The following is a 13,333-nucleotide window of genomic DNA, read 5'->3' on the forward strand; positions in this document are numbered from 1 at the left end:
TAAGATGCCCCTCACAAACTCAGGACCAAATGGATCTTTTAGATACATTCTATGTACGCAGAAAACGAACGAAAACTGGACCCCTTGCCGGAGGAGAAGATCCTGCCCTCGACGACGACAGCTACGCCAACGAATACGCCTACGACCACGAATCCCACTAACTCCACTAATAGAATGGATCAGGAGTCCGGCAAATACCAGCGCGTCTACGCCGACTGGAAGCCATCAAGGACGCTGGAGCAGACGGACGTGGTGGCCAATCTGCAGGCCATTGCCGATGCCCAGCCGCACGATGCACTGCGTCAATATCGCCGACAGCGATCGCAGGAACAGTCGAGTCCCATAGCACTGCAATCGATAGCTGAGGAAGATCGCCGAAAGTCCCTTATCCAGAAACAAAGTGAAAGGGACAAGAGCAACGAGCGGTTGCAAATCTACATCAGGCGATCCTCCAGCCGGGAACTGCAGCCCGCGAAACCGGAGGAGCATCCACTGCCACCCAAGTCACCAAAGCCACAAGTGTCCGACGACACCTTTGCCAGCCTGCTCAGTCACCACAAGACCCAAAACGAGATGCAGGGTTCATCCAAGGACGTGGATGCGGATAATATAGAGACGCCACCAGTGAGCCGACGGGTCATAGCCACGCCCACCACCACAGTGGTCACGGTGAGCATGACGGACAAACCAAAGGCTGCGACGGAGGAGAAGATCAATCCAGCGGAACAGGATGCACCGGGTCACTTCGATCGCCATGCCCTGGCTCGCCGCACACGACGCTACAAGAGACCCACGGACTACAGCAGTGGCAATGAGGAGGCCCTGATTACCAGCTCAGCAGAGGCAAAGACTTCTCCATCGAAGCCAGAGCCACCCGCACCCGAGAAGTCCAAGCAGAAGGAGCGCACAATCAACAAACTGGAGAAGGTGGGTCGCCACATAAGCTCCATCAATCAGGAGGATGTAAGGGAGGCCATTCGGAATCTTAAATCGCCCACGGGAACTCCAGAACGACCTTGGAGTCCGCCGCGGGAGATCACGCCCTCCAAGCTAAAACTGTCCGCCAGTGGTCACCACGAACTGAATGACGAAGGCTTCGAGGAGACTCAAAGTCTTGTGTCAGACACTCCGTCTCACGGAAAGGGCGAGAGCACCAACTCCTCCTGCAACGAGGGTGTAAACGAGACTCCTGCCCGCCACCGGCCGATGCAGAAGCAAAAGCCCACAACCACCAGCATCACCCAGATGGGCAGTAGGTTGGCCGATCGCCTGCAGCAAGCCAGGATGAAGAGTTCCGGACCCTCAGGATCGACAGCCAGCAAGTCACAAAACCAAATCCCTGCCACCCAAACTGCAACGGTCAAGAGGAGCCTCTCCGCCAGCAGACCGCTGCGCATGCCCAACGGTCAGCCGTTGGCCAGTGCAGCTCCGCTGAGATCCGCATCCGCTGTGAGACGCTCTCCACAGGAGCAACAGGTTCTTGCCGGCGTGGAGCGGAGCAGTTCGAGAAACAGCCTGCGCTCCTCGCGATCGTCCATCAACAGTGGAGCCTCCACCCAAACTGTAGTGAGGCGACTGCCCGCCGTCCAGCGAGCGGGAGCCACTGTGTCCGTTGACTCCTCGCCCAGCAAAAGACCACTGGCCGCGCAGAATCTGCGACCTAGCCAGGTACGTGGAGTACCCGCCAGCAGGAGTAGTAGTAGCGGCTCGAGTGTGGGACCCAGTGTGATCCTGGTGCGCAGCAAGATGTCCAACACCGCTCCGAAATCGAGTATCCATGGTAGCACCAGTTTTAAGGAAAACCAGTCCCAGTCCCAACCCCAGTCACAGTCCCGAATGAGCGCCGCTCGCAGCGTGGTGCTGGTGAAGAATGCCCTGAACCAGCAGCAGCAGGCCAGGATGAGTGCGAACCCCAGTCCGCAGCAGAGGAGCACCAGCAGCAGTAGATCCGTGAGCAGCTTCATGCGACCCACGGCCAGCAGTGCCACCAAGCGACAGAAGTGAGGGCACGCGGTCCAGTCCGGATCAGTCATCGTCCAAGTTAACGTCCCAAGTTTACACATGTTACAAACGCGAATGCATCCAACTCCAAGCCGTCCAAGCGACAATTTCGAATTTCTAAGCAGGATCTGAAACACAAATCAGCACATACATAGTTGTTACAGTTGCAATATTTTGAGAAGTTATACAAATCTTAAGAATTCCCTGCACATTCCAAGTCAAGGTCCGCAAATCCTTAATACAAAAGACAACAACTTTCCAACTCTTATATATATTTGAATATATTTGAGCACAAAAAACAGGCATGACAAAAATACTAGCATGTACTACTCAACTAAAACTTAGGATAAGAAAAAAAAAAAAAAAATGTTAAAATCGTATTTTCAATATTTAACATATATAGTTATAGGCATTATTCGATTATACGATCACATTAGGAGACTTTTTTATATAGAAGTGCGTTGTTTACAAAGTGTGTAGTTGAAGAAACCAAAACGACAATTACAAATCTTTAAATAAAAGAACATAAGCTTTAATCGTAATAATAAATAAACCATATAACTACGATCAACTAAAGCTAAGCAGCAATCCCATCCAGGGAGTCCAACAGCTCCCGCTGCAGCTCTTCCTGGGGCAGGGCAGTGGAGTTAACATAGTTTTCCCTGTCGAACCACTCCCTGTGGTTCTCCAAGTAGCTGCAAAACCAACAGATTAGCTTCGTGATGGGCTAGGGAGGGGTCTCAGACTTACTTGATGAAGGCGTCGAGGTGGGGAAGTAGATCTTCTAGCTTCTTGTTGCTGATCGGCGATGCGTTTAAGAACATGGGCATCTTAACTGCAAGTACCATTAATTAATGTATGTTATAGAATGCGAAAAAGATGGTACATACTCATTAGTCTAACCAGGTGGGGAGCGCCAAAGACCATGGACTTTTCTGGCGGCGATTCCGCTGATAAAAGCCGCCACTTGAATGTTTCGCTCAGAAATCCACGCATCTCCACGGGCAGTTTGTAGGCAGCCGTGTATGGAGAAGTCCTCTCATAGGCCTGCGCAGTGTTTTTCCCGCTGGCGGTGACAATGTAGAGCAGGCACTTTTGCAACTGCTTCTCGTACTCCGGACCGCCGAGACTATTAACTCCGATCTGTCCATTGGTGTCGCCCGACCCTTCTCCCACTGGCGTGCCGTCCAGACCGATCAGTTCCGTGTCGCCGCTGGGATTGATGTACTCGTACGACTTGTTCAATATTAGGCTGCAGTTGCGCATGTTGGCGTCTGTGAGGTAGTTGTGGACGTACTCCTTCTCCTCCTTATACAACAAGTGGTCATCTACGTGGAACTCAAAGTAGATACGCAATCCGTCAACCACCTCCTTCAGCATGCAGACACTGTTAATAAGTAAGAGTATAAGTGGGTTGTTAAGTCTGATATTGAGTGGTAACCAACGTGGACATAACGCGATCGTATTCCCGCTCCATTCGGGCATTGCGACTCTGCGTGTTCCTGGCCCTCGAGCTGTCCTGTTTGATGCTAATGGCTAGCTCCACGGCCTGCTGCTTGACGAAGTTCTCCATGATGGTCACGATGGGCACGCGGGCGGGCAGTGCATGCTGTTTGCCTAGTACCTTGACCATATTCCGATCGTACTCTATTAGCTCTCGCAATCGCTCGCTGACTCGCATCATAATGCGATCCTCTTGTGGCACATGGCTATCGACCGATACGTCATTTGTGGTATTGTGATAGAAGGTCTCGGTTTGTCTGCCCCGGTTTCCCTTTAATCGGCCATCGGGTGGCGGGGGTTTCTCCTTTCTCTTGCCACCGCTGTTGTCCCGCGTCCGGCTGCCCGCTGCTCGTGGAGTGGGCGCCATTTCGTGCTCCGCCTCAAGATGTCCCGTGTCGAGTGGATCCACTATTGGCTCCTCAACGTGAGCTGCTTTTCCGCCGCGTTTCTTCTTAGCAGATGGCTTATCGGGTGTGCCCTTGTAGGAGTAGTCACCACGACTGTGCGGAAAATAAGGAACTCGTTAGGGATATATCTATATATATATATCTAGGGGGTTATCTTACATTTGCAGCTTGGCAGCTTCGGCCAGCTCCCTCTGCAACTGGCGATTCTCCTCGGTGTCTTTCAACAGAACGGTGGCGCGTACACAGCGATCGTAGGATGGGCGCCAGCCCTGGAAGTGAATCTTGTACTCGTAGAACCTCAGGCCATGTTCGTTCCGGCGCTCAAAGACGTTTAGCACCTGCGGCAAGTACGGAAAATTGCAGGAAACGGAAAATCATTTGTGAAAACTTCGCCTATGACGTTTGCTTGACATTTCAATGCGCGCGCGTGTATGTGTGTGTTTACCTTGCTGGTGTAAAGAACACGGGCCTTCGATTTATCCGGCTCGTAGCAAAGGACTATCTCGCCTTTGTGAAAAAGCGGGGTCTCGTCCCTTAGCGCCGTCATCACTTGCAGTTAAATGGGCCGAAGTTAGTCACTTATGTATACAAAATGTTAAATATTGAATTCAACGTCTGGCGTCGCTGAGATGATATTTATAGCGAATGTTTTTTGCGATAAGCAATTGACGTGGATATCGAATATTTTCTCGCACTTATCGATAACACGTACTGTCGACGCTTGCACGTCTTTAGCAGGCCGGCCTTAATGTGACCAGATCAATGCAAGACAAAATGCACTTTTGGCGGCCAATTTAAATCAAATAAAATCATCACCAGTAATTCGATAGCAGTTTTACCTTTTGCCAAACCATTTTTTAGTTATACGTGGACGTACCCATTTAGCATTTAAGAATAATCTTGATAAACGTTTTGTGTTTTTAAGAAGAAACCTAAAAAACTAACAAGAAATGTGCTGTCATCCTGGTTGCTAAGGACAAGAAAAACCAAAACAAAACATGTCCTGAATCACCTGTTCGTTTTCACACTGTGCTGCAAATTTTTCACCAAGATCCTGCCATGGCCGGTGCTCCCAACTGGCTTCACGTGGACACGGCGGAGGAGGCTCCTCCACCGCATCTCACCACCCTCTCAAGTTGCATGGCCCTGAGCGACGTGCAGTGCGACGGATATGTCCGGCTGCTGGCGGCGGACATTTCACTGGACAATGCCGCCGAGGAGCCCAGTGCCACGCTGAAGGTTTTCCGTGGTCTAAAGCTCAAGCACGAGCAGCCACTGCCGGGCATTCCAGCGGCCATTGAAAGTCTCTACATCGACGAAACGGAGCCCAAGACGCCGGGTAGAAATAACTATTCATTTTAATCTCATTAGAGTAGATTCCATTATGAATACAATTTTCCAGTAATTGCCGTGGCCATCGCTGAGTCAGTGCTCTTCTATCGCCATCTGAAGCCATACTTTAAGTATACGATTCCCGCACAGGTCTCCGAGGATCTGGAGTTGGAGGTATGGCGCAAGCTGCCGGTTGTGAAGCCAAGTGCCCATCCCGCCCTGCTAGACTCCCTGAAAACCATAGACCACTCCAAGCTGTCGCGGAAATCGCAGCGACTTCTCCAAATGGACGAGCAAGAGCGGGAGCACTTCATTGCCACGCACAAGGACTCCCCAGTGGGTCGGGTTGGCAGTATTGTGGCCATGTGCTGCATAAAGCGCATCTCAAGCGATGCCAATCCCCCGTCCCACTTGGTCCTCGCCACCGATACCGGGCACATCATGATCTTGGAGCCGCAGGGCTTCAATTTGGTTTACAAGGGCAAGGCCTGCGACGATGAGACGGCCGTGCCGAGCCTGATCTCCGTGCAGGGAACCTTTGAGACGGATTTCTGCATCGTGGTGGCCACGCGGAATGGCGGTGTCTACCTCCTGCGGAAAAGCCAATCGGATGGACAGGAGATCTTCAAGCTGGGCAACCCCCTAACCGGTCTCCTACTGCTGCCCATCGATCAGACGATAATCGCCTCCACCATGGACAATCGCTATCTGTGCTACTCAAAGCGGGGCAAGCTGTTATACCAGGTGCCCATGGCCGATCTACCCGTTTGCCTCCTACCGCTGCCCTTGACCCATCTGGGACTCACCCTGGTGGCCATTGCCCTTAGAGGAGGAGTGGTCAAGTTTTATTTGCAGCGCTACCTCGTCGACGAGTTTGTTCTGGAGGAGACGGTGGATGCCATGCTGTACGGACGAATGGGCATGGAGGATCATGTCCTCACGCTCGTCACTCAATCTGGTGGTATCGTGGTTAAGATCCTGAGACGCGTCTCCCGCTTTGAGCCCAAGGCCGGTGATCTGGCCAACAAGCGAGCATTGGGCGATCACAAATCCATCGTGGATGGCTCGATTCTGGATAAGCCTAAGAAGAGCTCCATCTTTGTGGAGCAGGCGGCTCGAGAGAAGCAGCAGGCCAAATGTAAGTTGCAAAGTAACAATTCAAACCAGTAAGGGATAATCACAACTAAGCGTAATTTTCTATAAGTTTAAAGATTAACTAGATATGATAGACGCTCGAATTCCTACTAAAATCGATTAGAACGTTTCCAGAAAACCCTCTTATTATTATAACACACTTTTTGAAATTGAATTTGTCATGTGTATCCATTCCCTATTCCAGCAACCTACGGAAGTTTCCAAGTGGAGCTGTGGCGTCTTCGCCACACGGCAGCCCGGGCAACCATAGATGCCATCAACTCGTCGGAGAGCACGATATCTGGAGACCTGACCCACGCACCCGTGAAGCTCTCCGCCGAGGTCTGCGGCAGTGGACCCTCCTTTCGGCTCTACCTCACCGTTCAGAACCTGTCCACCTTCAAGATGGCCTCCAATCTGGTGGTTTTGCTCCACGCGGACCGGCGCCACTATACCATTCCTCAGACACTGGCCCGACTGCCGAGTGTCCTGCCAGGAGTTCCTCTGCGGGTGGACTTCGAGGTGGTGGCGGTATTGGATCCCATGGACAAATTGCCGCCGGCCAGCCTCACGCCGGATAACTCCCTGATCCGGGTAATGCTGATGAAGGCCGGCCAGGCCAAGCCACTGATCGCAGCCGCCGTTTCGATGCCCCAATCCGAGGCCGCCTTCTAAGCGAAATATGTAAGCATTATGGATATTCATAATAAGATTTCGAGTTTATTTGTCAGATAGAGAACAGTCTGGAGAATAGTCTGGCCTTAGGCGTACTTGGGGGCGTACTTCTCGTACACCTTCACGTAGGCCTCCTTGGCGGCATCCTTGGAGAGACCCTTGTGGGCGTTCCAGGCCTCGTACATGGCCTTCTTCTTGAGATCCAGAATGCCGGGCTTGTCGATGTTCACATCGCCAACGGTGGCCTGCTTGAAGAGACCGTAGAACTCCAGGAACTCGGAGTCGGTGGGCTTCTTGGAGAAGTTCTTGGCGAGTTCGGCGGCTTCCTCAAAACTGACCATTTTGCTGAGTTTGTAAAAGATACTAAGTTAGTCCACTCTACCAAACGCGCTCTTATATAGGCAATTTCAATTGATATTGAGAAATTTAATTAGTTTGAATACGAACAGGTGCATTGGCCAACTTGGTATCCATAATGCCGCCCTAATAGTTTAATTAATATTTTTTGGGGAAACTTGCGAGTAGATACTACTATCTACCTACCACAGAAGTCCGAAGAACTATTCTTAGTAACAGATCGTGCGACTTCACCATGATTACAAATAATAGCACCTGACTCACGTGAACTAGGTGTAAATCAGAGTCCATGACTATGGAAAATATGGGCTAGCCATTAATTAAAGTATTGGCCTTTTGGCTATCCAGATTTCTGTATTTGTATTTGTTGTTGGGGCTCGGCCCAATCAATCAATCAGATAGTGGGTATATAGCTTTCTGCATATGGCTCACTCCACTTTTTTCTTGGCAAGTGCAAGAGCACAACTGATAAGCTGCCGTCTGACTAATTATATATTTCACTGCCCCAAAGAGGAACTCTCACTTTTCATGATTACCCGCATATATATATATGAATATATATACATAAGTACTTTTATGATAAGCCCAAGTGGGAACTACAATTGCAGTGGGGGCCTGATAAGATTAACGAAAGGTGTGAGCCATGTTTGCCAATATATAAACGATGTTCAACCCAAAATCCGCACACAGATTGTTTTTGTTTGTCGAAACCAACTAGCCACCAACATGCCCACCGTAAGTTTTTTAATCATCCGATGGATCGTTTGTGTAACCAACCATTTCTTTGGCCATCTTACAGTTTGAGGAGATCGTCGAGAAGGCCAAGAACTTCAAGAACCTGCCCAGCAAGGAGGAGTTCCTCGAGTTCTACGGCTACTACAAGCAGGCCACCGTCGGCGACTGCAACATCGAGGAGCCGGAGGATGAGGAGAAGAAGGCCCGCTACAACGCCTGGAAGAGCAAGGCCGGTCTGACCGCCGAGGATGCCAAGGCCTACTACATCGAGGTCTACAAGAAGTACGCTCCCCAGTACGAATAAGTGCCATCCTAGTGCTAGACCCACTCCCTTGACCAGCTAACGATGCTTACGTTGGATAATTGTTGTAACTCTGTATTTATTGTAATTTTATAATAAACCAAACACGTATGCATTTAAACTGAACGCAACCAGCATTCTTTCACAACTTTCCACTTTATGCTTATCTTAATCTGATTAGGCTGTATCGGTTTGGAAATTGTACATATAGACTAAATTGTTTTTATTTTCGTTTGATAAGCATGTGATAATTAAAATAATATTAACCTGATCAGATTTAGCTGATTCTTCCATTATTTATTTTTCTGCCCACCTGGCGCCACATTTTTGATAGACCATTTTAATATATTTGCCTTAAGTCTGATCCATATAAGTAACTCAGGGCTGTACAAATATGGTTCTAAAGTTATAATAGGACAGTCCCATTCATAAAAAAATAACTTTATGCAATCTTCAAAGTTTTAGTTTAGACTTCATCTAACAAAACGTGTGTATTGAAAATTTTCCACCTTAGCTGTCATACTAACTTACTAATATATTTTCGGTAAAAAGTTACTCATTCGAAAGACTACGTGTACGATTGTGAATGATTGATATGGCTGGATTTCTAATCAACAAAAGGGTAGCGGGTACCCGCTATTGCAATGGCCGCGACATTCAACGAGAACCTTTTGCGCACCTGCTCTCTTGCTCGCTCGCACGTAGAAAGTAATCAAGATCAAGTTTCTTCCGGCATTTTGCACATTGCAAAAGAGAGCCAGAGAGAAAGGGAGCAAAGAGAGCAAGCTTAGAAAGCTCTGCATTTGCATTTGCATTGCATGCGTGTGTGTGCATAGCAAGTGGATTTTTGTTATCTCCGATATGATGTCACTAATGCACAGTGGTTCCCCCCATAGGCCAAAAATAAAAAAATCAAAGTCCAAGGTATGACTTTAAATGTATCATTACTTTCACATAATTGGTCTAGCTATTCTAATTTATTCATGTTTTTGTTATGCTCTAACTGTCCGCTCCAATAATAGCATCGAAAGAGACAGCATGATATCAATCTATTATTGCAGCGTGAGCAACTTGCAAGTGAAGCTGTCCGTAAAGTCAATAAAAAACTTTATAAATCGACATTACTCTGCAATGGAAGGCATTTGTATAATAAATAGTGGTATTTAGAATAAAGTTAAAAGAAAAAAATTATATGTTCGACGTCTGTGATGTCCCGTACTGGTCCCGTACTCGGTCCGATCCGACTGATTTTTTAAGATCATTTTCCTAGAAAAATAAGAATATTTTGTGCTAAGTTTTGTGCTAGAAGTATTTTTCGCCGCTTTCCCCATACAAAGGGAACCACTGTGCGGGTGTTTCCTGTTAAATAAAATAAAAAAGAAAACAGACAAGTTTGTTAGTCAGCAACACTAACAAAAGTATATATATATTTTACACATTAAAGAATAATTAGAAAACTGTTCTTCAAATTTTAGCACACTTTTAGGAGGTGAGTTAATTAAAGTGGTCAACTGCAGAAAATTAAACGTTAAATGAAGAAAAATTAATCGTTAAATGAAAAAAATTTTAATCGATAAATAAGATCAAATTTTGGCCAACTTTTTCAACTATTACTTGTAACTTGGTCCCCTTTTTATGTGTATTTATAAGTAATGTTTAAAACATTCAGCAATATGTAATATATTATTACTACCCGGAACAAAGTGTAGAGTTTCGAATTACTTTGATGTATTAGAATTGTATAATGCATTATAAAAGAAAAAGGGGCAAAATCATCTGATGCCACAAACTCTTGCACAGAAATTGATTATTAGCTCGAAATTGAGATAATGAACTTCGGAGCTCGTCATTATTTATGGCTAATCGTAAAAGCTTTAAAGTCCAGAGACGAATTCGCAGGTGAATCCGGCCGGAGTGCGCCCTTGGCTCCCAGAACGGGCCATAAACGATAAGTGTATCCGGGGGCTATCTCCAATATCGCTACCTTTGACAATGTCGCCCGCTTGTAGTTGGGCAGCGAAATTAGTGAAATAAAGATATCGATATCTGCTGATTACCAGCAAAATGGGAATATTTGCCTTGCGTCCATAAACCAGCAGAGAAACGAAAGGGTCTCGAAGCTTTATAAGCGCGAATGAAAGACCCAAAAGTATTCAATCGTCTTTGCCTTTGCAGCGGTAAGCACATTAGCCAAGGATCCTTGTTCAACTCAATATTTAATTGGGATTATTACCTTCTAATTTCCAGCATTACCAACAAGAATCCTATACTAGCAACATGGTGTCGGTAAGTATTCTGCACTTTGGATATAACGTCAAATTAGTGAAATATTGCATAAGAGGATTCATTCCTTTCTCACTGTTATGGTGTTTTATATAAGTACAAAATTCCCTGACTCCGACTTTCCTTTGCTGAACAGTTCGAGGAAGCCACTGAACTCGCCAAGAAGTTCACCAAGAAGCCCACCGATGCCGAGTTCCTGGAATTCTACGGTCTCTTCAAGCAGGCCACCGTTGGCGATGTGAACATCGAGAAGCCCGGCGCTCTGGCTCTCAAGGACAAGGCCAAGTACGAGGCCTGGAGCTCCAACAAGGGTCTCTCCAAGGAGGCCGCCAAGGAGGCCTACGTGAAGGTGTACGAGAAGTACGCCCCCAAGTACGCCTAAGCCGGCAACCGATCCAATCCGATCCAATCCGATTCCGATTGCGGACCCCCCATGCACCTGCCATCACTACTATTTAGTTGGACAATAAAGATTACCAGATATATGAGCAATAATCAGGTGTTTGTCCGGCTGAGCGGCATTTTATTGGAGCTTTCGTGCATTATGGAACTATAATGCCCCGCTGGAGATGGAGATTCGGGAGCGGTGGGACCCCTCGAACTTTGATCCGAACGAGATTACGTGTCTTGACAGTGGTTTGGTGGGGTGAACTATCAGGGAATCGAAATCGGAGCTGTTATCAGTAGGCCTGCATTATCACCAACGCGATTGCCTAGCCCCACTTCAGCGAAAGCTTCCCGATCCACTGAGAATCGGAGTGGAGCTTAACCGCTCGTGTTGCTCACTGGGGAGAAGCTTTCTCGTTGCGGGCGATCGTGCGATATGGAATGACTTAAATTGAAAGTCACCGCCGGATTGGAATTCAGACACTGTTTAGTTCTGTGGCAGCCAACACACAACAGTAAGTGTTTAGTTTAAATTCAATTACCCAGGGGCTAATGGCTGGTAATTTCGGTGCGGGTGACACATAAAGTGGATATTTCATTTCGTGCGAGCTTATACACCTGCAGAACTCAATTATGGAAATTCGCCAGGCAACAGGCACTGATGAAAATATAGTACAAAAGAATCGCTTTTGAAACGCATATTCTGGAACATGCTAAACGAAACTTGTCACCTTGACTTTTTGCAATTTCTAACGCCCATAAACTAAATGAGTGCCTTTTAAATGATTACTTATTTTAGAGCTGCAAGCTGGCGTGGCCATAACTTAGCATGACCATATGTGCCAGTTATTTTGCTCAGTGCTCGACGCGTACAAAGCCCACGTCCGTATCCAAATTGGTCGAAATTCGCCGGCCAAAAGCGGCCGCTAACGGTTGCCCGCTCGCTCCCTTTCAAAAATCTCGCAGCCGAGACAAATATTTGCGTCTGCTGTTTCCGCAGCATAATTTCCCAGTTCTACTCGAATTATGTATTTCAGCCGGGAGAAAGTCGAACAAACATCCATTAGCAAACATTCGGTGGGTCTTCAAGATCGCCCCACGGGGCCAAAGGTCACTTCCAGCTGGCTCTGTTTGGCACACGCCAGCCTCCTCACTCGGAACTGGTTTTACTTATTATGCTAATAAACATTAAGCTGACCACTTCATAAACATGACTAATTAAACTTTTTTTACAATTCCACTACTTGCAGATAAAATCTAACCCAGAATGGTTTCCGAGGTAAGTACTTTTCCCAAAAGATTATGCACTGATAGCAACAGTCTACCAACATTTAGGGCGTGATAGCCTTGCTGCTAATCACCTGTTCGATTGCTGTACACTGAGCGAAATCTATTTATAAGCGATTTACGTTTCATTCTTAAAACTAAGTTAGCGGTGGTATGAGATAAGATTGTGTTTCCGTTCAAGCAAGGACAGCTGTTAGTTCAAATACGATTTTGTTTTCATGTAATAACAGTTTTCGGTTGAAATCGATAATTATAATTTTTTGTAGTTTCAAGTGAATATTTTTATCGCGAACAACTATTTTTCTTAGTTTTAATGGCAGCTTGTTAGTAGGTAATATTCCAAACCTTTTTTATATCACCAATTTCAATGGATTTTACGATCCCGCCTGCTAGACTTTCCACTAATAAATCATCCCATCTATCTTTAGCAATTCAACGCCGCCGCCGAGAAGGTGAAGAGCCTGACCAAGCGTCCCAGTGATGACGAGTTCCTGGAGCTGTACGCCCTGTTCAAGCAGGCCAGCGTGGGTGACAACGACACCGCCAAGCCGGGTCTCCTGGACCTGAAGGGCAAGGCCAAGTGGGAGGCCTGGAACAAGCAGAAGGGCAAGAGCAGCGAGGCCGCCCAGCAGGAGTACATCACCTTCGTGGAGGGCCTGGTGGCCAAGTACGCCTAAAAACCCAATCCCAGCAATTAGCGATCTTCAACCAGCTAGAGACTATAGTAATGTTACCTTTAATGCGGAATAAACTTCGTATGTTAATTTTGTACTAAAAGATATTGACCCGGTGACTCAAGAGGTGCATACGCCTGGCCTGGGGCTATTTAACTGGCAAATAGAGGAAGTGGCTGGCTGCACCGCTTTGCAGTACTTTGAACCGCCAGTGGCGCTTGTTAGCGGTGCATCGTTAATGGATCTTCGAGTGTGTT

General features: G+C 47.2%; 7 protein-coding genes across 7 annotated transcripts in view; 5 read left to right on the forward strand and 2 right to left on the reverse strand.

Annotated features, from left to right (window-relative positions):
- LOC117139484 (FH2 domain-containing protein 1) overlaps positions 1-2,546 on the forward strand; it is a 28,342-nt gene extending 25,796 nt beyond the window's left edge. Inside the window, exon 11 of the mRNA XM_033301805.1 lies at positions 62-2,546. Coding sequence (XP_033157696.1) covers positions 62-2,004 — 1,943 coding nt within the window. The 3' untranslated portion in view covers positions 2,005-2,546. The remainder of the gene's footprint in view (positions 1-61) is intronic.
- LOC117139485 (protein male-specific lethal-3) lies at positions 2,512-4,561 on the reverse strand. The gene is made up of 6 exons (XM_033301806.1): positions 4,357-4,561; positions 4,071-4,249; positions 3,447-4,004; positions 2,892-3,388; positions 2,752-2,836; positions 2,512-2,696 (listed from the first exon to the last, which is right to left on the reverse strand). The coding sequence occupies exons 1-6, from the start codon at positions 4,456-4,458 to the stop codon at positions 2,579-2,581; spliced, it is 1,539 nt and encodes a 512-aa protein (XP_033157697.1). The 5' UTR covers positions 4,459-4,561; the 3' UTR covers positions 2,512-2,578.
- A 300-nt stretch (positions 4,562-4,861) lies between these two features.
- Positions 4,862-7,129, forward strand: LOC117141602 (Bardet-Biedl syndrome 1 protein homolog). The gene is made up of 3 exons (XM_033305118.1): positions 4,862-5,250; positions 5,314-6,381; positions 6,583-7,129. The coding sequence occupies exons 1-3, from the start codon at positions 4,971-4,973 to the stop codon at positions 7,050-7,052; spliced, it is 1,818 nt and encodes a 605-aa protein (XP_033161009.1). The 5' UTR covers positions 4,862-4,970; the 3' UTR covers positions 7,053-7,129.
- A 9-nt stretch (positions 7,130-7,138) lies between these two features.
- On the reverse strand, positions 7,139-7,764 carry LOC117141604 (acyl-CoA-binding protein). Its single transcript, XM_033305120.1, has 2 exons — positions 7,674-7,764; positions 7,139-7,397 (listed from the first exon to the last, which is right to left on the reverse strand). Exon 2 carries the CDS (start codon positions 7,391-7,393, stop codon positions 7,139-7,141), a length of 255 nt encoding a protein of 84 aa, XP_033161011.1. The 5' UTR covers positions 7,394-7,397; positions 7,674-7,764.
- Positions 7,742-8,571, forward strand: LOC117141603. The gene is made up of 2 exons (XM_033305119.1): positions 7,742-8,144; positions 8,209-8,571. Exons 1-2 carry the CDS (start codon positions 7,833-7,835, stop codon positions 8,446-8,448), a joined length of 552 nt encoding a protein of 183 aa, XP_033161010.1. The 5' UTR covers positions 7,742-7,832; the 3' UTR covers positions 8,449-8,571.
- A 2,003-nt stretch (positions 8,572-10,574) lies between these two features.
- Positions 10,575-11,223, forward strand: LOC117140371 (acyl-CoA-binding protein). The gene is made up of 3 exons (XM_033303236.1): positions 10,575-10,622; positions 10,693-10,731; positions 10,865-11,223. The coding sequence occupies exons 2-3, from the start codon at positions 10,723-10,725 to the stop codon at positions 11,108-11,110; spliced, it is 255 nt and encodes an 84-aa protein (XP_033159127.1). The 5' UTR covers positions 10,575-10,622; positions 10,693-10,722; the 3' UTR covers positions 11,111-11,223.
- A 331-nt stretch (positions 11,224-11,554) lies between these two features.
- On the forward strand, positions 11,555-13,181 carry LOC117141551 (acyl-CoA-binding protein homolog). The gene is made up of 3 exons (XM_033305056.1): positions 11,555-11,630; positions 12,366-12,394; positions 12,831-13,181. Exons 2-3 carry the CDS (start codon positions 12,383-12,385, stop codon positions 13,077-13,079), a joined length of 261 nt encoding a protein of 86 aa, XP_033160947.1. The 5' UTR covers positions 11,555-11,630; positions 12,366-12,382; the 3' UTR covers positions 13,080-13,181.
- The last annotated feature ends 152 nt before the right edge of the window (positions 13,182-13,333 follow it).

The sequence above is a fragment of the Drosophila mauritiana genome, chromosome 3L (genome assembly GCF_004382145.1).
Source record: "Drosophila mauritiana strain mau12 chromosome 3L, ASM438214v1, whole genome shotgun sequence".
NCBI lineage: Eukaryota > Metazoa > Arthropoda > Insecta > Diptera > Drosophilidae > Drosophila > Drosophila mauritiana.